Below are 25,230 nucleotides of genomic sequence, written 5' to 3'. Positions count from 1 at the left end.
GCTCAAATCTGTTTCTTACATCATGTATTTACTCTCATGATTGTTTCCTCTGAAAATGTCAATGTGCCCTTAAAAATTCTGCATCAGAATGGAACATTGTATTCTGGATGAGGTCTGACCATTTCAGAGAAAAATGAGACAATGATCTCCTTCTATTCTCTTTACTTCTAATCTTGTAAAAGTCCAGCATTGTTTTGAGAATCATTTCATACAGTTGCCTTACAGCGAATCCACAGTTATTTCAATGTCACAAATCTTTTTTTTTTTTTTACATGGATTGCTCTTACATTGGGTCTCCTCCTTTAGGTGGCTGCCCTGAGTTTTATTTGTCTTTTGTCTCTGTAGATGGCATCTAATGGAAATTGGGAGTTCCGGTTCTGGAATCAAACTTGCTAGGTTCACCATTTATTAGCTATGTGACCTTAGGCAAATTATCTCTCTGAGTCCTCATATGAAAAATGTAGGTAATGATAGTACTATTTCATGGGATTACTGTAAGAACTATGCTAATTATTCCCTTAGCAAAATATCTGACAAACAGTAATAACTGAATAAATAATTGCTGCTTCTTTTTTAAAAATAATACTAATCATGATAATTATTAATGTTAATCATATTAATAAGACTAATCTATACATTTATCCCTACTAACATTTCATTTGTCTAGAAAGGTCCATCATTCTCAATTGTTGAGATATTTGAATCTCATAAAGTTTTATGGGCAGGAATTTTGTCTCAATTATTTTTGTTTTACCAACCAGTACATGGCATAATATCTGACACATAACACATGCTCAAAGTTTATTTTTAAAAATTAATAGATCCTCAAAAATTACCCTTCATGGCCAAAAATTTAATATATATTTGTTAAAACAAAGTCAAACAATATAGAAATATAAAGTAAAATTCAAAATTCCCACCAGCTCACCCAACCCTAAAATTCAACTAACCAAACGTAATCTGTCTTACTAGTTTGCTGCTCTCTTAGTGAAGATTTTGTGTGTGTGCATATATAAACTATATATAATTTTTTTGTTTGTTTGTTTTTGAGACTGATTCTCACTCTGTTGCCCAGGCTGGAGTGCAATGGTGCAATTTCAGCTCACTGCAACCTCTGCCTCCCAGGTTCAAATGATTCTCCTGCCTCAGCCTCCTGAGTAGCCAGGATTACAGGCATGGGCCACCATGCTGGTTAATTTTTGCATTTTTTTTTTTAGTAGAGATGGGGTTTCACCATGTGGGCCAGGCTGGTCTCAAACTCCTGACATCAGGCCATCTGCCTGCCTCAGCCTCCCAAAGTGCTAAGATTACAGGCTTGAGCCACTGCACTCGGCCACATAGTTTTTTTATATACTCATGATAGTTTTTATTAAATATTCTCCTATCCTTTTATATTATTCTAAAACTTGCTGTTTCTTTTACTTATCATAGCCATCTTTGCACATATATATATATCTACAACATTCTTTTAAATGGCTCCTTAGTATTCTACTGTTTGAATAACTATAATTTCCCTATGATGGATATTTAGATTATTTCAGTATCTTTGTAATCACAAGCAATGTTGAAATGAACATCCATATTCTTATTCACTTGTACTAGTATTTCTTAGGAATGGAATGACTTCTTGCCTGTGTGATTGGTTAGTCAAAGATGTACAAATTTAAAATACTGTTGCCTCTATAAAAATTTCTAAAATGGTTATATCAATATACATGCCCATCAATAGTACATGCAAATGTTCATGTTTATCATCTGTTTATGTTTGCCAATCTGCTAAGCTAAAAATGTTATCTAATTATTCTGTATATTCCATCCTATTGATGACTGGTGAGGTTGAACATATTTTCATATATTTATTAGCTATTTGAATTTCTTACTCTGAATTATCTGTTTACAGTCTGTGCCCACTGTTTTGCTTGATTATTTTACCTTTAAAATTTATTTATTCGACCACTTTAGTAATTTTTTTTTTTTTTTTTTTTGAGACGGAGTCTCGCTCTGTCGCCAGGGCTGGAGTGCAGTGGCGCAATCTCGGCTCACTGCAAGCTCCGCCTCCCGGGTTCCCGCCATTCTCCCGCCTCAGCCTCCGAGTAGCTGGGACTACAGGCGCCCGCCACCGCGCGCGGCTAGTTTTTTGTATTTTTAGTAGAGACGGGGTTTCACCGTGTTAGCCAGGAGGGTCTCGATCTCCTGACCTCGTGATCCACCCGCCTCGGCCTCCCAAAGTGCTGGGATTACAGGCTTGAGCCACCGCGCCCGGCCCACTTTAGTAATATTAACTGTACAAACATTTTCTCCCAGTTTGTTATTTGCTTTTATTTCTAGTGATTGTCACTGCATGGAAGTTTCAATTTTAAGGTTTCACATCATACTTAGAAAAAGCTTTGGCCGGGCACAGTGGCTCACTCCTACAATCCTAGCACTTTGGGAGGCCGAGGCAGGCAGATCACAAGGTCAGGAGTTTGAGACCAGCCTGACCAACATGGTGAAACCCCATCTCTACTAAAAATACAAAAATTAGCTGGGCGTGGTGGCACCTGCCTGTAATCCCAGCTACTTGAGAGGCTGTGGCAGGAGAATTGCTTGAACCCGAGAGGCAGAGCTTGTAGTGAGCTGAGATTGTGCCACTGCATTCTAGCCTGGGCAACAGAGCAAGACTCTGTCTCAAAAAAAAAAAAAAAAGAGCTTCCACATTTTTCTCTTTACACACACACACACACACACACACACACACACACACGTATTTGAGACAGGGTCTCACTCTGTCTCACCCAGGCCGGAGTGCAGTGGTGTGATCTCAGCTCACTGTAGCCTAAACCTCCCAGGCTCAAGAAATCCTCCCACCTCAGCCTCTGGAATAGTTGGGACTACAGGTGTGCACCAACATGCCCAGCTAATTTTTGTTTTTGTTTTTGTTTTTTTTAAGAAAAAATGATTGGTGCTTCCGGTTCCAAAATAGTGGCATAAAAGCAAGCTGGCTTCAACCACTACACCAAAAAAAAAAAAAAAAAAAAAAAAAAAAAAACTGAAACAAATATACAGCACCAAGATTATCACCAGCAATATTCCAGAACTCAAATACGAAGATGAAACTGTTCCTCGGGCCACAGAGAGGTATAAAAACTCTGAGCAGATAGTGAAAGAACTGGACTTCCATATCTGCAATGTCCCTCCCTGCTTCTGCCCAGCACAGCACAAAGCACATGGAAAATTTTCCCCAAACTCATGGTTTTTACACTGGAAAAAGTGAGATAAAGATGGACAACAAGCTTCCCCCTCATGTTGATTCCTTGGCAGGAGACCCCATCATGTTGATTCCTTGGCAGGAAACCATCACAAGTGCCTGAAGAGATAAATATGCCTGAGGACAGGCAGAGACAAAGGGTAGAGGAAGGACTACCATCCCCAGGCCTGGAAACTTTGCTCTGCAACTCAGCCAAAGGAGACTCCATGTGAGAGAGGCTTATCAGCAGCACCATGCTGTGCAAGGTTCACTCCGCAGATTCCCTGGGCACTAGCCCCTAGCCATCCTTCTCACACTGCAGGGATATTGCCTTTGGAAACTCCCCTACATGGGAAGGGTAGCACTTCAATCCTTCACTAGAGTTGAGGTGAACCTGGGTTTAAGGCACCATGGAGTGCTGAAAAGGAGGCAGTAACCTTAAGATCTGCTAAGCAAAAATAGCCAATAAAACATAAAACAAGCCAGACAGAGAAGACTGGAATAACTAACTAACCCTTCAATGCAAAGTAATAGACATACATTCATAAGAAACAAGAGCAAACAGGGAACCATGATCTCCCCAAATGGACAAAGCAAGGAACAAGTGAGTGACTCTAACACGTGAGCTCTCTGATGAAGAATTCAAAACTACAGCTTTAAGAAAACTCAGTGATCTCCACGATAACCCAGAAAAGCAATTCAGACATTTATCAGAGAAATTTAACAAAGAGATTGAAATAATAAAAAAATAAAACTACTGGAACTGAGAAATACATTTGCTGAACTGAAAAATTCATCAGAGGTTCTGAACAGCAGACTGCATCAAGAAGAGAAAAGAATCAGTGAACCCAAATACAGGCTACTTGTACACAATCGGAGGAAAAAAAGAATAAAAAGAAACAAGAATTGGCCGGGCACAGTGGCTCATGCCTATAATCCTCTTGGTTCCCTGACCAGGAAGCAAGGTGATTAATGGACAGTTGAGGCAGCTCCTTCGGCAGCTTTAGCCTGCCCTGTGGAACATCCCCATGGGGGATTCCAACCAGCCGGAGCGACACAGATCCCGAGAACACTCCCAGGTAGGCATTTGCCCTGGTGGGATGCCTCACCCGTGGAGGATCAATGCAGTGACCGAACACTGGGAAGGAACTGGCACTTGGAGTCTGGACATCTAAAACTTGGTAAAACTAGTCTTGGGAACTTGCCCACTCCATTTGAGTGGAAGCGTGGCCTGATCACCCGTGGCATGCCTTTATCAGCACTTTGGTTTAGTTTTGGTTTTGACTTGGTTTGAATTGCTTGACAGGACTGGTCTTGGTAACTTGCCTACTCCATCTGAGTGGAAGCGTGGCCTGATCACCCACCGTGTGCCTGTACTGGCACTGTGGTTTTTGTTTTTGACTCGACTTGGATTGCTTGATACTTTGGTTTTGGTTTTGACTGGGCTTGGATTTCCTGATACTCTGATTTTAGTTTTGATTCTGGTTTGGCATAAATTGTAAAAGTGTGTGTGTGCCCTTTTCACCCGTTCTTTGATTTGTAGTGTGCGTGTGGTGTGAGCGTGGTGTTTTGTCTCCAGGAGACATGAGTCGGGCACAAAGTAAGCCCACTCCACTAGGAACTATGTTGAAAAATTTCAAAAAAGGATTTAAGGGAGATTATGGTGTTACTATGGCACCAGGAAAACAGAACTTTGTGTGAAATAGACTGGCCAGCAGTAGAGGTGGGTTGGCCATCAGAAGGAAGCCTAGACAGATCCCTTGTTTCAAAAGTATGGCAGAAGGTAACCTGTAAGCCAAGGCACCCAGACTAGTTTCCGTACATAGACAGTTACAGCTGGTTTTAGACCCCCTCCCCACCACCCAACAGTAGTTAAAAGAACAGCAGCATAAGTGGCTGGCAGAGGCAAGGAAAGACCAGCAGAGAGAAAGAAAGGAAAGAGACAGAGAGAAAAAGAGGCAAAGAGAGAGAGGAAAAGACAGAGAGGAAGAGACAGAGAGACAACGAAGGAGTCAAGAAAAGAGAGAGACAAAGAAAGAGACGGGCAGAAAGAGAGGAAGGGATAGAGGCAAAAGGAAAGTCAGAGAGAGAAAGAGAAAGAGAAAGTCAAAGAGAGAAAGAAAAAGAGAAAGAGAAATATACAAGTAGTTAAGAAAAAAACAGTATACCCTATTCCTTTAAAAGTCAAGGTAAATTTAAAACGTATAATTGATAATTAAAGGTATTCTCAGTAACCCTGTAACACTCTAACACCACTTTGTTGTCAGTGTAAACAAGGGTGTATCCCAAAAGCACTGAGGCCTTCCTATCAAAAATCCTTAACCCAGTAACCCGCGGATGGCCCAGATGCATTCAATCTGTAGCAGCAGCTGCTTTGCTAACAGAAAAAAAAAAAAAAAAAAAAAGGCCATCTATACCAATTCTAAGTTAATTTAGACTAACCAAGGTCTTATTAATAGCAAAGGATAAATGAAATCCCAAACTTACAAGGTTTTCAACAAAAGTTAACAGTGTAACATATATTATAGTAACTTCTAATCTTGTGGCCTTAGACAGTCTAGTCCACAGACATAAAGAAAGTTCACTTTAAAAAAAAAAAGAATGGTTACCTTCAAAAAAGAAAAGAAAAGAAAGGGGGGGGGCAGAATTTATGTAAAAAGAGTGTTATATAGTAAATTCTTGTCCTGAAATAAATTAACTGGTTGTTTAAAGAAAGAAATGTTTGTAATAAGTCAGAAAGTTGAGACATGTCGAAGAATTGTCTGTGAAAGTTGTAAAAGAAAAAATGTTATAAAAAATTTTTACACAAAAAATGTTATATAATTTAAAAGTAATAAGGCCTCTTGAGTACAACTGAAGAAACAGTTTATGTGCAAGGTGTATAAGAAAAGTAAAATATACCTTTGGTAAAAGGATTATAAGGAGGCATAAGAATGTGGATTTTTTACCTACATTTAAAGGTTAAAAAATTATTGTTTTTAAAGTTTAAGCAAGTTTTAAAACGTTAATTATAAAGAAAATTCTGCGTGTAAACATATTAGCTAAAGTTAAAAAGATATCATCCAGTTTTTCTGTGAACTGGACATTAAAGTAAAAACGCAATAGGTTTTTCTTAAAGTGCCAACCTGCTCTTTAACAAAAATTATAAAAGGTTAAAAAGAGTCTATAAAATCTTACCTTATGGTCAAACATTAAAAATTAGATAAATATGTCTACAAGGTTTTATTAAAATTAAGTTTAACATTAATAACACACTAATATAAAGGTAAAATCAAGTATAAAAATCATACAAAAAGCATTGTTAAATGTAAAATGGCATTTGGCTTTCTTTGGTTTAAAAACTAATAAAAATAGATGCTAAAAGAAACATTCATTTTACTAGAAGATCATAAAAGTTAAAAACTTAAACTTTGGCAACTAAGACAGCATACCAAGATGCAAATGTCTGGTTGAAATGGATCAAATATTCCATCTGCACGTTAAACAAAAGCAATTGTTATGCTTGTGCACTTGGCAGGCCAGAGGCCCAGATTGTCCCCCTTCCACTAAGGTGGTCCTCCAGTCGACCAGGCATGGGCTGCATAGTAACTCTTTTCCAGGATTCTACAGTCTGCAGTAATAAGTCATGCCAAGCTCTCTCTGCTATATCCCAAACTCCGGCACCCTGCAGGTCAGCCCCCGAGGGCCATCCAGCCTCCATCTCCCAACACAAAGTTCACTTTGTGTCTCTCACAACAGGGAGGAAACTTAGCATTCCTTGGAGACCTGAAGGGATGCGATGAGCTTAAGAATTTTCAAGAACTTATCAATCGGAGTCAGCCCTTGTTCATCCCCAAGTGGATGTGTGGTGATATTGTGGTGGACCATTACTGGGCACTCTGCTGAATAACTGGAGCGGCACTTATACTTTAGTCCAATTAGCTATCCCTTTCACCCTGGCATTTCATCAACCAGAGGGAGGAAAAATAAGACATCATAAAGTGAGAGAAGCCCCTTATAGGTCTTTCAACTCTCACATCTATTTAGATGCAACTGGAGCCCCACAAGGAATACCAGATCAATTTAAAGCTTGAAATCAAATAGTTACAGGATTTAAGTCAATATTTTGGTAGATGTCAGTCAGTAAAAATATAAATTAGATAAACTACATCTACTACAACCAACAGCAACAAGCTTTTCATGAGTTAAAAGAAAAACTCAGGTTGGCCCCAGCCCTTGGGCTACCTGATCTGACAAAACTTTTTACACTCTATGTGTCAAAAAGAAAAAAAAAAATGGCAATTGGAGTTTTAACTCAGACTGTAGGACCCTGGCCAAGGCCAGTGGCCTATCTCTCAAACAACTAGATGGGGTTTCCAAAGGCTGGCCCCCATGTCTAAGGGCCCTGGCAGCAATGGCCCTGTTAGCACAAGAAGCAGATAAACTAACTCTTAGGCAAAACCTAAACATAAAGTACCCCCATGCTGTGGTGACTTTCATAAATACCAAAGGACATCATTAGCTAACAAATGCTGGATTAACTAGATACCAAAGCTTGCTCTGTGAAAATCCCCATATAACCATTGAAGTTTGCAACACCCTAAACCCCGCCACCTTGCTCCTGGTATCAGAGAGCCCAGTTAAACATAACTGTGTAGAGGTTTGAACTCAGTTTATTCTATTGAGCTCAACCTCTGAGACCACCCTTAAACATCAGTAGACTGAGGGCTGTACATGGATTGGAGCAGCTTCGCCAACCCCTACAAAGTGACTCTGAAGAAGACGACAAGCCCTGCTCCAGTCACACCCAGAAGCTGACTGGTCCACGCACGGCCAAAGCATGAGGAAACTCATCGCAGGACTCTTTTTCCTTAAAATTTGGACTTGTGCCGGGCGCAGTGGCTCAAGCCTATAATCCCAGCACTTTGGGAGGCCGAGATGGGTGGATCATGAGGTCAGGAGATCGAGACCATCCTGGCTAACACGGTGAAACCCCGTCTCTACTAAAAAATACTAAAAAACTAGCCGGGCGAGGTGGCGGGCGCCTGTAGTCCCAGCTACTCCGGAGGCTGAGGCAGGAGAATGGTGTAAACCCGGGAGGCGGAGCTTGCAGTGAGCGGAGATCTGGCCACTGCACTCAAGTCTGGGTGACAGAGCGAGACTCCATTTCAAAAAAAAAAAAAAAAAAATTTGGACTTGTACAGTAAGGACATCAACTGACCTTCCTCAGACTGAGGACTGTTCCCAGTATATACATCAAGTCACTGAGGTAAGACAAAAGATTGCTACAGTCCTATTATTATTATAAGTGTACCAGAACTCTAAAAGAAACTTGTTTGTATAATGCTATTCTATCCAAGGTATGTAGCCCAGTCTCTACATGTTATGTTTGTGAAAGAACTATAGTAGGAGATCAATGGCCATAAGAAGCCCAAGAATTAGTGCCTACAGACCCAGTTCCTGATGAATTCCTGGCCCAAAAGAATCACCCTGATCATTTATAAGTTCTAAAAGTCTCAATTATTAGACAATATTGCATAGCTAAAAAAGGAAAGAATTTTGTAGGATGTCATCCTACTCATTCTGTAGGATGACTTAGTTGCCTAGGACAAAAACTGTATAATGGTACCACAAAAACAGTTACATGGTGGAGTTCAAACCATACAGATAAAAATCCATTCAGTAAATTTCCAAAGTTGCAGACCATTTAAGCCCACCCAGAATCCCACCAGGACTAGATGGCCCCCGACTAGGCTATACTGGATAAGTGGATACAGAACCTCTACTAAGCTGCCTGACCAGTGGACAGGTAGTTGTGTTATTGGCACTATTAAACCATCTTTCTTCCTACTGCCCATAAAAACAGGCGAAATCCTGGGCTTCCCTGTCTATGCTTCCTACAAAAAGAAAAGCATAGCTATAAAAAATTGAAAAATAATGAATAGCCCCCTAAGAGAATCATACAATATTATAGGCCTGCTACTTAGGCACAAGACAGCTCATGGGGATACCAGACCCCCATTTACATGCTCAACTGAATCATACAGTTGCAAGCTGTTATAGAAATCATCATTAATAAAACCAGTCAAGCCTTGACTATTCTAGCCCAGCAACAAACTCAGATGAGGAATGCTATCTATCAAAATAGACTAGCTCTCAGCTACTTGCTAGCAACTGAAGGAAGGGTTTGTGAAAAATTTAATCTTACTAATTGCTGTCTACACATAGATGATCGGGGCAAGTAGTTGAAGACATAAAGATATAACAAAACTGGCACATGTGCCCATGCAAGTGTAGCATGGATTTGATCCTAAGGCCTTGTTTAGAAATTTGTTCCCAGCACTAGGAAGATTTAAAACTCTGATAATAGGAGTTATAATAGTAATAGGAACCTGCTTACTGCTCCCTGTTTGCTACCTGTACTTCTTCAAATGATGAAAGCCTCATCGCTACCTTAGTTCACCAGAATGCTTCAGCACAAGTGTACTATATGACTCACTATCAATCTATTGCACGAGAAGACAAAAATAGTGAAAATAAGAGTGAGAACTCCCACTAATAAAAAGTGAGAGTCTCAAAGAGGGGAAATGAGGGAAGAGAGAGACCCTCTTATATTGTTGTATATAGTTTTACACTCAGAAAAGGAAAGAGAAGCGAAACTAAAGGCAGGTAGCCCGGTGCCTAGGAACCAGACCCGAAACCAGGCCTGGGCCTACCTGACCTAAGCCTGGCAGTTAAAGATCAACCCCTGACCTAGCAACTGTTGTTATCTATAGAATCCAGACATTGTATGGAAGGACACTGTGAAACCTCCCATTCTGTTCTATTTCACTCTGACCACTGGTGCTCACAGCCCCTGTCACGTACCCCCGGCTTTCTCAATCAATCACAACCCTCTCACACAGACTGCCTTAGAATTGTGAGCCCTTAAAAGGGACAGAAGTTGAGCACCTGACGAGCTCAGATTTTAAGACGCTAGCCTGCCAATGCTCCCAGCTGATTAAAGTCACTCCCTTCACTATCTCAGTGTCTGAAGGGTTTTGTCCGCAGCTCATCCTGCTACAACCCCAGCACTTTGGGAGGCCGAGGCAGGTGGATCACCTGAGATCAGGAGTTTGAGATCAGCCCAGCTAACATGGTGAAACCCCGTTTCTACTAAAAATACAAAAAACAGCCAGGTGTGGTGGCACATACCTGTAATCCCAACTACTCAGGAGACTAAGGCAGGAGAATCACTTGAACCTGGGAAGCAGAGGTTGCAGTGAGCTGAGATTGCACCATTGCACTCCAGCTTGGGCAACAAGAGCAAAACTCCATCTCAAAAAAAAAAAAAAAAGAAGGAAAGAAAGAAACAAGAATCACTTACAAGATGTAGAAAGTTACCTCAAATGACCAAATCTAAGAATTACTGGTGTTGCAAGAGCAAGGGATGGAAACTTTATTAAAATAAATTATAGGCCGGGCACAGTGGTTCACACCTGTAATCCCAGCATTTTAGGAGGCCAAGGCGGGTGGATCGCTTGAGGTCAGGAGTTTGAGACCAGCCTGGCCAACATGGTGAAACCCCGTCTCTACTAAAAGTACAAAAAAATTCGCTGGGCATGGTGGCATGTGCCTGTAGTCCCAGCTACTCAGGAGACTGGGGCAGGAGAATCACTTGAATCCAGGAGGCAGAGATTGCAGTGAGCCAAGATTGTGCCACTGCACTCCAGCCTGGGCGTCAGAGCCAGACCCCTTCTTAAAAAACAAAACAAAAAAAGAAATGATAATAGAAAATTTTCAAAAATTTAAGATATGAATGTCCAGTTGTTATAGGAAGGTCTGAGAGCACCAAACAGATGTTACCCAAACAAGACCATCCAAGGCATAAGATAATCAAACTCTCAAAGGCCAAGAACAAAAAGATGATCCTAAAAGTAGCAAGAGTACAGAAATAAATAACATGTTAAGGAACTCCAAGTTGCCTGGCAACAGACTTCTCAGTGGAAACCATACAGGACAGGAAGGAGAGAAGTGACATTTTCAAAGTGCTGCAAGAAAACAAACAAACAAAAAAACCCTGCTATCCAAGAATACTATATCCAGCAAAGTTATTCTTTAAATATGAAGGAGAGATAGTCTTTCCCAAACACAAACTGAGAGAATTTACCATCACCAGATCTGTCTTACAAGAAATGCTAACAGGAGTTATTCAATCTAAAAGAAAAAACACCAATATGTAAAAAAAACTTTGAAGATATAAAACCCACTGGTAAAATGATCAACACAGACGAATCTAGAATATGCTAATACTGTAACTGTGGTGTGCAATCCACTCATAACTCTAGTATGAAGCCTAAAAGACAAATCTATCAAAAACAACAATAGCTACAGCAACTTGTTAAGAGATGGGTAACGTATAAATATGTAAATGCAAATAACTAAAAGTCAAAATATTGAGGAGAATAGAGTTAAAGTGTACTTTTTCATTTTTTTATTTGCTTCTATTCTCTTTTTGTAATCTAAGATGAATTGTCATCTTTTTTGAAAAAAAACTGTTATATCTATACAATGTTTTTTGTAAGCTTCATGGTAACCACAATGCAAAAACCTATAATAGATTTACTTAAAAAAAAGGCAACAAATTAAAACATACTATCAGAGATAATCACTTAATCACAACAGAAAACAGTAAGAAAGGAAAAGAGTTGTAAAACAAGATAAAAAGCAACAAAATGTGAGTAGTAAATCCTTACTTATAAATAATAACACTGAATGTAAATGAACTCAATTATCCAATTAAAAGGCACAGAATGGACCGGGCGCGGTGGCTCACGCCTGTAATCCCAGCACTTTAGGAGGCCAAGGCGGGCGGATCAAAAGGTCAGGAGATCGAGACCATCCTGGCTAACACGGTGAAACCCCGTCTCTACTAAAAATACAAAAAAATTAGCCGGGCACAGTGGCAGGCGCCTGTAGTCCCAGCTACTCAGGAGGCTGAGGCAAGAGAATGGTATGATCCCGGGAGGCGGAGCTTGCAGTAAGCCGTGATCGCGCCACTGCACTCCAGCCAGGGGGACAGAGTGAGACTCCGTCTCAAAAAAAAAAAAAAAAGGCACAGAATGGCTGAATGGATAAAGAAACAAGACCCAAGAATATCTGTCTACACAAAATCCACTCAACTATAATAACACCTATATACTGAAAGTTAATGGGTAGAAAAAGATATTCCATGCAATTGGAAACCAAAAGAGAGCAGAAGTAGCTGTACTTATATCAGATAAAATAAGTTACAAATCAAAGTCTTTAAAAAAAATATTACTATATAATTATAAAGGATTCAATTCAGCAAAAAGATATAACAATTATAAAGAAGATGTAACTGTTTGGACGAACAGAGGCAAGATGGCACACTTCCGGGTTCTTCATCACCAACTTTTCCCGCGCACGTGAAAATGCAGCCGGCGCCCGGGAAGGTGCAGATCAACAGGGCATGTGCCAGGTGACGTCAATCTGAAGAGACCAAGATTTACCTGGTCGCACCTACGGAACGCCCCCCGACACGCCCGTGCCCCGCCTATTGCCCTCCCACTCCCAGAAAAGCCGCTCCCGGGGAGCGCGCCACGTGAACTTCCTCAGCCCCCACTCCTGTCGGGACTGGATCAGGAACTTCGTCCGAGAGCTCCACCGGGCGACTCTCTCGGCCTCCTTTGCCGGAGGCCAACAGACCTCACCCTCCACACCTTCTTCCCTGAAGCTGGGTGACCAAAAACAAATTTGCAGTTTTGCTCCTAGCCTTGCCTACTCGCTGGTTCTTTTGTGCTCGCTCTGGTGGTCTTAGAAAAACAAATCAGTAACAATTATACACCCAACACTGGAGCTCCGAACTATATAAAGTAAACATTAACAGATACAAAGGGAGAGATGGCCAGGCACACTGGCTCACGCCTGTAATCCCAGCACTTTGGGACTGAGGTGGGCAGATTACTTGAGGTCAAGAGTTCAAGACCAGCCTGGCCAACATGGTGAAACCCTGTCTCTACTAAAAATACAAAAATAGCCAGGTGTGGTGGCAGGTACGTGTAATCCCAGCTGCTAGGGAGACTGAGGCAGGAGGATTATTTGAACCCAGGAGGCGGAGATTGCAGTGAGCCGAGACTGCACCACTGCACTCCAGCCTGGGCAACGGAGTGAGACTTCATCTCAAAGAAAAAAAGAAAAGAGGGAGAGACAAAATGTAATATAATAATAGTAAGGGATTTTAACACCCTTTTCAGTAATGGACAGACAAGAAATCAACAAAAAAAAAAAAAATGGAGTTAAACTACACACTGGACCTAATAGGCCTAACTGACATTTACAGAACATTTCACCCATCTGTTAAGGAATATACATTCTTTTTGTTAGCCAATGAAACATTCTCTAGAATATACCATATCTTAGGCCACAAAACAAGTCTGAAGAAATTCAAAAAGTAGAAATCATATCAAGTATTTTTTCTGACCACAATGATGGAATAAAACTTGAAATCGATAACAGGAGAATCTTGGATACTTCATAAACACATGGAAATTAAATAACATTTTCCAGAATGACCAATGGTCAATGTAGAAATCAAGAACAAAATGGAAAATTGTCTTGAAATAAATGAAAATGTAAATCCAGCATACAAAAATCTATGGGATACAGTAAAGGCAGTATGAAGAGATAAGTTTATAACAATAAATTCCTATATCAAAATGATAGAAAGATGGGAAATAATCTAACAATGCACCCCAAGGAACTAGAAAAGCAAGAACAAACCAAACCTAAAATTAGTAGAAGGAAAGAAATAATACAGATAACAGCAAAAACAAATAAAATTGAGATAATAAATACAAAGAATCAATGAAATGAAAAGTTAGTGGGGTTTTTTTTTTTTTTTTGATGGAATTTCGTTCTTGTTGCCCAGGCTGGAGTGCAATGGTGCAATCTTGGCTCACTGCAACCTCTGCCTCCCAGATTCAAGTGATTCTCCTGCCTCAGCTTCCCAAGTAGCCGGGATTACAGGCGCCTGCCACCATGCCTGGCTAATTTTTTTGTATTTTTAGTAGAAACAGAGTTTTACCATGTTGGCCAGGCTGGTCTTGAACTCCTGACCTCAGGTGATCCACCTACCCTGACCTCCCAAAGTGCTAGGATAACAGGCATGAGCCACTGCGCCCAACTAAAAAGTTGGTTTTTTGAAAAGATAAGCAAAATCAACAAAGCTTTAGCTAGACTAAATAAGAAAAAAGATAAAGGGCCAGGCACAGTGGCCCACACCTGTAATCCCAACTTTTGCAGGCCGAGGTGGGTAGATCACTTGAGGCCAAGAGTTTAAGACCAGCCTGGCCAACATGGTAAAATCCCATCTCTACTAAAAATACAAAAATTAGCCAGGCATGGTGGTGCACACCTGTATGCCCAGCTACTCAGGAGGCTGCGGCTGCAGTGAGCTGAGATCACACCACCCCACTACACTACAGCCTGGGTGACAGAATGAGACTCTATCTCAAAAAAAAAAAAAGAATAAAGAAGGAAGGAAGGAAGAAAGGAAGGAAGGGAGGGAGGGAGGGAGGGAGGAAGGAAGGAAGGAAGGATACCCAAATAAAATAAGAAATGAAAAAGGAGATGTAACAACTGAGACCACAGGAATACAAAGAAACATTAGAGACTTATAAACAACTATACATGAATAAATTGGAAAAACTTATAAACAACTATACATGAATAAATTGGAAAACATGGTGGCTCATGCCTGTAATCCCAGCACCTTGGGAGGCTGAGGCAGGCAGATCACTTAAGGTCAGGAGTTCAAGACCAGCCTGGCTAACATGGTGAAACCCTGTCTCTACTAAAAATACAAAACTTCATCGGGTGTGGTGACGGGCACCTGTAATCCCAGCAACTCAGGAGGCTGAGATACGAAAATTGCTTGAACCTGGGAAATGGAGGTTGCAGTGAGCCAAGATTGCGCCACTGCACTCCAGACTGGGGGAAAATGGAAAAAAAAAAAAAAAAAGAAGAAAGAAAAAAAGAAAACCTCGATATACCAATAACAAGTAATATGATCAAAGGCATAACACAAAGTCTCCCATCAAAGAAAATCCCAGGACCTAATGGCTTCATAGTTGAATTCCACCGAATATTTGAAGAAGAACTAATATTAATTCAACATAAACTCTTCAAAAAATTTGAACAGGAAGGAATACTTCCAAATTCATGAGGCATTACCCTGATATCAAAACCAGACAAGAGCACAACAAAAAAAAGAAAACTACAGGCCAATATCATGGATGAACATAGATGTAAAAATCCTTAACAAAATATAAGCAAACCAAATTCAACAACATGTTTAAGAAGATCATTCACCATGATCAAGTGGGATTCATCTCAGGGATATGAGGATGGTTCAACATGTGCACATCAACAAATGTCATACATCACATTAACAGAACCAAGAACAAGAAGCACAGCATCATTTCAATAGAAGCTGAAAAAGCACTTAACACTCAACAACCCTTTATGATAAAAAAAAAAAAAAACCTCATCAAATTTAGTATAGAAGAAACATACCTCAAAATAAAAGAAAGCCATATATGGCAAACCCACAGTTAACATTGTACTGAATGGGGAAAAATTAAAGGCCTTTCCTCTAAGATCTAGAATAAGACAAGGATGCCCATTTTCACCACTTTTATTCCTGGAAGTCCTGGGCAGAGCAATTAGGCAAGAGAAAGAAATAACAGGCGTGCAAATTGAAAATAAAGAAATCAAATTAGCCCTGTTCACAAAAGAAATAATCTTATACTTTAAAAAACCTAAAGACTCCACCAAAAAAGCTGTTAGAACTGAAAGACAAATTCAATAAATTTCAAGGATACAAAATCAACATACAAAAATCAGTAGGATTTATATATACCAACTGCAAACACTCTGGAGATGAAATCAAGAAGGCAGTTTTATTTAAAATAGCCATAAATAATACAAAATACCTAAATTTGGAAAAGAAGTAAAAAGATCTATACAAGGAACACTATAAAACTCTGATAAAAAAAGACATAAAAAATGGAAATATATTCCATGCTCACGGATTGGAAGAACTAATATTGTTAAATGGCAATATGACCCAAAGAAATTTGCAGATTCAATGCAAGTCCTCTTAAAATACCAATGACATTCTTCACAGAATTTTTTTTTAAACCCTAAAATCTATATGGAACCACAAAAGGCCCCAAATAACCAAAGCAATCTTGTGCAAAAAGAACAAAGCAGGAGGCATCACACTACCTGACTTCAAAATTTACTAAAAAGCCATAGTAAACAAATCAGCATGATAATGGCATAAAAGCAGACATACAGACCAACGCAACAATAAAACTAGACCCCCTATTTCTCACCATATACAAAAATCAAAGCAAAATGGATTAAAGACTTAAATCTAAGACCTGAAACTAAAACTCCTTGAAGAAAACATTGGGGAAAACACTCTAGGACGCTGGTTTTGGCAAAGATTTTCCATGTAAGACCTCAAAAGCACAGGCAACCAAAGCAAACAGAAAGAAAAAGCAATTACATCAAGCTACAAACCTTCTGCACAGTAAAGGAAACAATCAACAAAGTGAAGAGAAAACCCACAGAGATAGAGAAAATATTTGCAAACTACCCATCTGACAAAGGAGTTATAACCAGAATTTATAAGCAGCTAACAACAACAAAAAAAAGGAGATAATCTGATTTTAAAATGGGCAAAAGATCTGGATACTTCTCCAAAGAAGACATACAAATGGCCAACAGGTATGTGAAAAACTGCTCAACATCAGTAATCATCAAAGAAATGCAAATCAAAACTATGATGAGATATCATCTCACCCCAGTTAAAATGGATTGTATTAAAAAACAGGCAACACAGATGCTTGCAAAGATGTGGAGAAAGGAGAACTGTTCTATAAAAGGGCTGTATATGCAAGGAAGTTTCCAAATGCTGAGGGAGCTGAGAAACCAAAAACCAAGGCAGACAAATTCAGTTTGTGGGTAAAGGGTGTTTTATTGGGGAAACTAACAGAAGCATGGTCTTGGGGAGCCACAAGACAGGTAGATCTCTGCACTGTTACTCCCCAGGCTCAAGGCTTATATATCATAAAGAAAGGGTATGCTTGTTTTGTGCAACATGAAAGCAACCCTCCAGAACAGGCAAGAATACTGTAAGCATCATGGCCTTATAATTTGTGTGATAACATCAAGATTGTTTTGTTCTTACACTGAGAAAAGTAAATAGAAATCAGGAGGCATCACTTGACTGGGGCTAATCAGAAGTCAACATGGCACATTAGCATTCAACATGTAGTCACTTTTGTCTCCACTTGTACACTGTTGGTGGGAATGTAAATTAGTATAGCCACTGTGGAGAACATTATGGAGATTCCTCAAAAAACTAAAACTAGAACTACCATATAATCCAGCAATTAATTCCACTACTGGGTACATATCCCAAAGAAAGAAAATCAATATATCAAAAGATACCAGCACTATTCACAATACCCAATATATGAAATCAACCTAAGTGCCCACCAACAAATGAACGAATAAAGAAAACACAGTATATAAACCCAATGCAATATTATTCAGCCACTGAAAAAGAATAAAATCCTATCATTTGCAGCCACATGGATGAAACTGAGGTCATTTTGTTAAGTGAAATAAGCCATGTCACAGAAAGACAAATATTGCAAGTACCCACATGTGGGAGCTAAAAGAGTGAATCACATGAAGATAGAGAGTAGAGTCATGGTTACCAGGGGCCAGGAAGGGTAGGAGAGAGAGAAGATAAAGAGAGGTTGATTAATGCGTACAAGTATACGATTTAACAGAAGAAATAAGTCCTAGTGTTAGATAGGTAGACTGACTACAGTTTTCAACAATCTATTGCACATTCTAAAATAGCTAGAAAAGGGTAAATCGAATGTATCTACCATAAAGAAAAGACAAATATTTTAGATGATGTCTATCCTAAGTACACATATGTGATCTTTACAAATTATATGAATGCATTAAATTCTAAGATGTACCCTGGATAGGAAAGAAAGTACATTAATGATTACGTAAGTTGAATGGGTTGCGGGTAATGAGAAGCAACTGCTAAAATGTATGGAGTTTCTTTTGAGGGTGATGAAGAAGTTTTCAGATTGGTTGTGGTGATGGTTTCACAGTTCTGTGAACATGCTAAAAAACATATAATTTTACACTTTAATTGGGTGAATTATATGTCACTAAAGCTACTATTTTTTTGAAAATTCTCATGTAATTTCTTCTGTTTATAATTACATTGTTTTTAACATTTAATTATTCCCTTCTGGGATTTACTTTTTAGGTATCTTTTTAATGAGGTAGGGATCTAAATTTGTTTTGTTTTGTTTTTTGAGATGAAGTCTCACTCTGTTGCCCAGGCTGGAGTGCAATGGTGTGACCTCAGCTCACTGCAACCTCCACCTCCCGGGTTCAAGTGATTCTCGTGCCTCAGCCTCCTGAGTAGATGGGATTACAGGCACCCACCAACACGCCCAGTGAACTTTTGTATTTTTAGTACAGACTGGGTTCCACCATGTTGGCCAGGCTGGTCTCGAGCTCCTGACTTCGATTCAATTGCCTTGGCCTCCCAAAGTGCTGGGATTATAGACATTGGCCATCACGCCCAGCCGAGATCTAAATTTTTTAACAATTTAATAATCAATTGTGCCAACCCAATTTGAATATCCCATATTTAGGTGAGTCTATTTCTGACCTTTCTATTCTGTTCTGTTGTATTGATCTATTCTAACACAAGTAACACATTTTCTCAGTTACTTTGACTTTATAATACATTTTGATGTCTAAAAGTACAAGTTATTTTTATTAACCTTCTTTTAAAATGTTTTATTATTCTCATATTCAGATTCTTCCAAATGGGTTTTATAATCAACTTGCCAATTCCTAAAAATAAAATTGTTATTGAGATTTTCAGTGGAATTATATCAAATTTAAAGATTAATTTGGAGAGAATTGACATCTATTGATTATTGTTCTCAACCAGTGATATGCTGTACAGCTCTCCTTTTAGTTTTCAAGGTCTTTAGTATGGTTTTAGCATTTTCAAGATATAGGTCTTATCCCTTTTATAAAATTTATTCCCTCTTTGCATTTCTAATGCTTATTATTGGTATATAGGTAACATGTTGGGGTTTTTTTGTATTTATCTTGTATTCATCAACCTTATTAAAGGCTAAATAATTCAAATAATGTTTAAATTTATTTTTTTCTGGGTAGAAAATTGCATTATTTGCCCAATGTTTGTTAAAAAATTATATATTTATCTTATATTCGCAACATTATTAAAGGCTAATTAATTCAAATAATATTTAAATTTAACTTTGCTGGGTAGATAATTGCATTATCAGGAAATAATAGTGATTTTGACCATAATGAGATACCATCTCACACCAGTCAGAATGGCCATTATTAAAAAGTAAAAAATAAAAACAGATGTTAGTGAGGATGCAGAGAAAAGGGAGCGTTTATATACTGATGGTGGGGATGTAAATTAGTTCAACCCTATGGAAAACAGTATGGAGATTTCTCAAAGAACTAAATATGAAACTACCATTTGACCCAACAATCCCACTAGTGGTTATATACCCAAAGGAAAAGAAATCATTTAATCAAAAAGACACCTGCACTTAAATGTTTATTCCAGCACTATTTATAATAGCAAAATCATGGAGTCAACAAAAGTGTCCTTCAATGATTAACTGGATAAAGAAAATGTGGTATATACCATGGAATATTATGCAGCCATAAAAAAGAATGAAACTATGTGCTTTGCAGAACATGGATGGAGCTGGAGGCCATTATCTTAAGTGAAAAAACTCAGAAACAGAAAATCAAATACTGCATGTTCTCACCAGTAAGTGGGAACTAAACAATGGGTAAACATGGACACAGGATGAAAATAATAGACACTGGTGACTTCAAAAGTGGGGAGGGTAGGAAAGGACCAACAGTTGACAATTTACGTATTGGATACAATGTTCACTATTTGGGTGATGGGCTCACTGGAAGCCCAAACCTTATGATTTACACAGTATATCCATGTAGCTATCCTGCACATGTACCCCTGAATCTAAAATAAAATTTAAAATTAATTAATTAATAAAATAAATATAAACAGTTAATGTGGATATGTTTATTACCTTGATTGTCATGAGGGTACCATGAATGTACGTAAATGTTCAGTGTCAAACTGAATATAGTAAACATGTGTGGATTTGTTTTTTCTGTATATCAATTGTACTTCAATAAAAGTGTTAAAAACAATGTAATATGTTAATAAAGTAAAAGGAAATCAAGATGTAGTAATCTCAATTGACACAGAAAATATCTTTGACTAAATACACCACCTATTTATGATTAAACTCTAAACAAATGAAAAATTGAAGGGAACTTCCACAACCCAATAAAGGGTATGTATGAAAGCCTACAGTAAATGTTGTACTTAATGGTGAAAGCAGAATGTCTTCCCCGTAAGACTGAGAACAGGAATATTCACTTTTACCACTTCTATTCAACAATGTACTGGGGATTTTTGCTAAATAAATCAGTGGGAAAAACTCTTTTAAAGAGATTTTGCTGCTTCCTATAAGTAGTTATATCTCTCGATTTTATTTGCATGTTATTACTGAATTAGGGCCTCCAGTGACAGCAGAAATCCTTTCTCCTCTCTTGAATGGAAATGCCTCTAGCATGTCCCCAGTAATGATCTAGATTTCTAATAATTACCTCTAGTAAGTAAATGAACTTTCCTAAATAAACAAGTCTTGATTACACCATCTAGTGTATTAGCTTCCTCTCCAGCTTTAGGACACTTGACAGGGATGCGTTCTACATTTTCTTCCAAATAACTGACAAACTACTACATATGGCAGGCTTAATACAGAGCTCCGATCAGATGTATTAATGCATTAATGCAGTATATCTCCATGGAGAACCCTGTGACCTGCCACCAGTAGACCAGTGAACCAATTTAACTAAACTCATTTTTTAATCTTTTGAGGATCAAAATTTACTGTACCTAGAAGTCCCAGTTGTCAGAATAGGCAACCAACAAGTAAACATTTTAGAAATATCGTGTGACTGTTATTTCCCTAAAGTATTACTATAATGGCCCACAGAGTACCATATTTGAATTCATTTGTCATCTTGTGTACCAAAGTAACAGAATCAGGCACAGTGGCTCATGCATGTAATCCCAGCACTTTGAGAGGTTGAGGCAGGAGGATGATTTAAGCCTAGGAGTTCAAGACTAGCCAAGGCAACACAGAGAAATCCCATCTCTACAAAAAATTAAAAATTAGCCAGGAGTGGTGGTGCATACCTGTAGTCCCAGCTACTCAAGAGGCTGAGGTGGGAGAATTGCTTGAGCCCAATCACAACTCACAACAGTGAGTTGTGATTGCACCACTTACCACTACACTCCAGCCTGGGCAACAGAGTGAGACCCTGTTTGGTTTTTTGTTTTTTTTTTTTTAAAAAGAATCAGAGTGTGATATCCAGTGATCCAAATATGGTCATCTTGTATGAAAAGATAAGAACCACCTTTCCTACTTTATTATTAGTATAAATTGCAGTTGAAATTTTTAAACATGTTCCCAAACAACAGAAAAAGAACACTTGTTCATATTTCATAGATTCTGGCCTTAAAAAAAAAAAAGACCCCTTAATTGTGTAATAGCTAGGTACCCAACAAATGCAAGAATAAAAAGAAGAAATCAACTTTTCCTTTTCAAAGCCCACAAAAGTTACATTATACATCAATAAATATACATCCTCATTTTTTTGAGTCTTTGTCTAGATTATTGAAAACAGCAAAACAGGCCAGGCATGGTAGCTCATGCCTGTAATTCCAGCTACTCAGGAGGCTGAGGAGGGAGTACTGCTTGAACCCAAGAGGCAGAGGTTGCAGTGAGCCACGATCACACCACTGCACTCCAGCCTAGGCAACAGAGTGAGTAAGACTCTGTTTAAAAAAACAAAAACAAAAACAAAAACAAATTTTAAAACTGTAGAATGTATCTTTAGTCAAAAAAGAAGTGTGAGTTGTGAATCCAGATGAACTAACCTTTAGGGCCAATTCATATGTGGCTGAGCTCCAGATATCTCTTTCTGCCATTAACTGTTTCATATCATTCTCCATCCTTTCTCTTTGTAATGTATATAAGTCATGATATTCTTCTACCATTCTATAAAAACAATTAAGAAACAGCTTCATTTAATTTATACTAACAATATAGACACATATATAATACTATGCAGCCATAAAAAAGGATGAGTTCATGTCCTTTGCAGGGACATGGATGAAGCTGGAAACCATCATTCTCAGCAAACTAACACAAGAACAGAAAACCAAATACCGCATATTCTCATTCATAAGTGGGAGTTGAACAGTGTAAACACATGGACACGGGAAGGAGAACATCACATATCGGGCCTGTTGGGGGTTGGGAGGCAAAGGGAGGGAGAACATTATGACAAATACCTAATGCAAGCGTGTAGGGAGACCCCCTGAAACTATTGCTACGGAATAAAAGATGAAATGCTCCTGATTATTGTACATACAAAATTGCATGCAGGATTGTGTAAAGACAATGCCAGGTTGGACTGCCAGAATGAGCCAACGGTGCATGATGTGCTTCCCCCTGCAGAGAGCCTATGAATGGACATGCAGTCAGGGAGGTTTCACAGAAAAAAGAATCTCAAGATTCCTATCCCAGAAGAGTAGATGTTCATAGTTTTGGGAATGGAATGTGACCCTCATGGAGAGCCTATAAACGGACGCATAGGGGGGCGCCTGTCCATATGGATAAGATAGGGCTATAAACACCCTCATCTTGCCATGGCTCTTCTAGGTCTCTTTAGGGTTAAGGCATAGTCCCTTCTGAGAATTTCTGGTCTAACCAGTTGTCTAGTTTCATGTCCTGTTTCTATGGATTGTTTGTAACCAGCTTTTGCTGCAACTGTGACTGCTGATTAATATCTTGCTAATCATAAGTTATGGAAAGACTGTGTTTCTGTTTTAAGGCTCTGTTAGAAATTACTGAGGCACACACTATATTGTAAATTCTTATCCCTGTATACTGTACTTCTGCATACAGATGTTATGTTAAAGACTTACTTCATCCCCATGTGACCCTCTCACCTCATAATCAAATGACCCTAAATCCCTCATTAACCTATCCCCGCCCTCACTAAATTTAATAATAAATGCTTGTATATCCAGTGCATTGGCGGCACTGGGGGACTAGAAGGCGGTGACCCCCCTGGACCCAGCTTTCACTATCTGTGTGTCTATTATTTCCAGACCTGCCGATCCGCCTGGGAACAAAGAAAGAGCCCCTTTGCATTGCGGACTGCTGGCCAGATCCTGCAATACATGCAGGACTTGAAACCTAGATGATGGATTAATGAGTGCAGTAAATCACCAAGGCACATGTATGTCTTGAAACAAATGAAGCACAAGGCCTATGGGATAATGCAAAAGCAGTGCTAAGAGGGAAGTATAGCTATTTAACAAACCTGCATGTTCTGCACATGTATCCCAGAACTTAAAGTATAATTTAAAAAAAAGTCTCCCAACAAAGCAAAGCCCAAGACCAACTGGCTTTACTGCTGAATTGTACACAACTTAGAAAGAATAAACACCAATTCTTCTCAAATGATTCCAAAAAATTGAAGAGGAGGGAATTCTTCTTAACTGATTCTGCAAGGCCAACATTATTTTGATATCAAAACCAGACAAAGACTCAACAACAAAAAAGAAAACTATAAGCCAATATCATGGACGAACATAGATGCAAAAATCCCAACAAAATACTAGCAAAGCAAATCCAACAACATATCAAAAAGATAATACACCATGATTAAGTGGGACTTATCCTGGGGATGCAAGGATTTTGTTCAATAAACATATTTGAACATTTTTTGGAGATTTGTGACAACTTGAAAAAGCTAAGCCAGGTGTGGGGGTTCACACCTATAATCACAGCACTTTGGAAGGCTGAGGCAGGGGGATCATCTGACGTCAGGAGCTCGAGACCAGCCTGGCCAACATGGTGGAACCTCATCTCTACTAAAAATACAAAAATTAGCTGGGCGTGGTGACGGATGCCTATACTCCCAGTACTCAGGAGGCTGAGGCAGGAGAATTGCTTGAACCCAGGAGGTGGAGGTTGCAGTGAGCCGAGATTATGCCACTGCACTCCAGCCTGGGCAACAGAGAGAGACTCTATCTCAAAACAAGAAAAAAAAAAAAAGACAAAAAGCTCACAGATTAACATAGCCTAGAAACATCAAAAAATGAAGAAAAGTTAGCAATGTCATGAATAGATAAAATACATGTAGATACTGGTCTATTTTATCATTTACTACCATAAAATGTATACTAATCTATTATAAAAAGTTAAAATTTATCAAAACTTACACAAACGCTTACAGACCACACATGGCACATCCATAGTCAAGAGTAATGTAAACAGTATTAAATCATAGTTGCATAAAATTAACTATAGTACTTACTGTATTACTGTAATACTTTTGTAGCCACCTTCTGCTGCTATTGCAGTGAGCTCAAGTATCCACTTAAAACACCATGTAGGCTGGGGGCGGTGGCTCATGCCTGTAATCCCAGCACTTTGGGAGGCTGAGGCAGGTGGATCACATGAGGTCAGGTGTGGTGGCACATGCCTGTAATCCCAGCTACTCTGGAGGCTGAGGCAGGAGAATCGCTTGAACTCGGGAGGCAGAGGCTGCAGTGAGCCAAGATTGCACCACTGCACTCCAGCCTGGGCAACAGAGCGAGACTCTGTCTCAAAAAAATAAAATACCATGTAATGTAATCATCACTGCATGAGTAGTTTGTCTCTCCAGTCAATTGTGTATTGTAGTAAAAAGTGATCTCTCCCAGTTTTCATTAATTTTCATCATGTTTAGTACAGTAA

At 39.0% G+C, this 25,230-nt stretch overlaps 1 protein-coding gene across 4 annotated transcripts in view; it reads right to left on the bottom strand.

Annotated features, from left to right (window-relative positions):
- AXDND1 (axonemal dynein light chain domain containing 1) overlaps positions 1-25,230 on the bottom strand; it is a 194,456-nt gene that overhangs the window by 131,285 nt on the left and 37,941 nt on the right. For all 4 annotated transcript variants that reach the window (XM_033200493.1, XM_033200491.1, XM_033200490.1 and 1 more), the window contains one exon: positions 22,356-22,476. In XM_033200493.1, coding sequence (XP_033056384.1) covers positions 22,356-22,476 — 121 coding nt within the window. The remainder of the gene's footprint in view (positions 1-22,355; positions 22,477-25,230) is intronic.

The sequence above is a fragment of the Trachypithecus francoisi genome, unplaced genomic scaffold (assembly GCF_009764315.1).
Source record: "Trachypithecus francoisi isolate TF-2019V2 unplaced genomic scaffold, Tfra_2.0 Lachesis_group5, whole genome shotgun sequence".
Taxonomy (NCBI): Eukaryota; Metazoa; Chordata; class Mammalia; order Primates; family Cercopithecidae; genus Trachypithecus; species Trachypithecus francoisi.
Note: the sequence above shows the minus strand (reverse complement) of the source record. Positions and strands in the feature narration are given on the sequence as shown.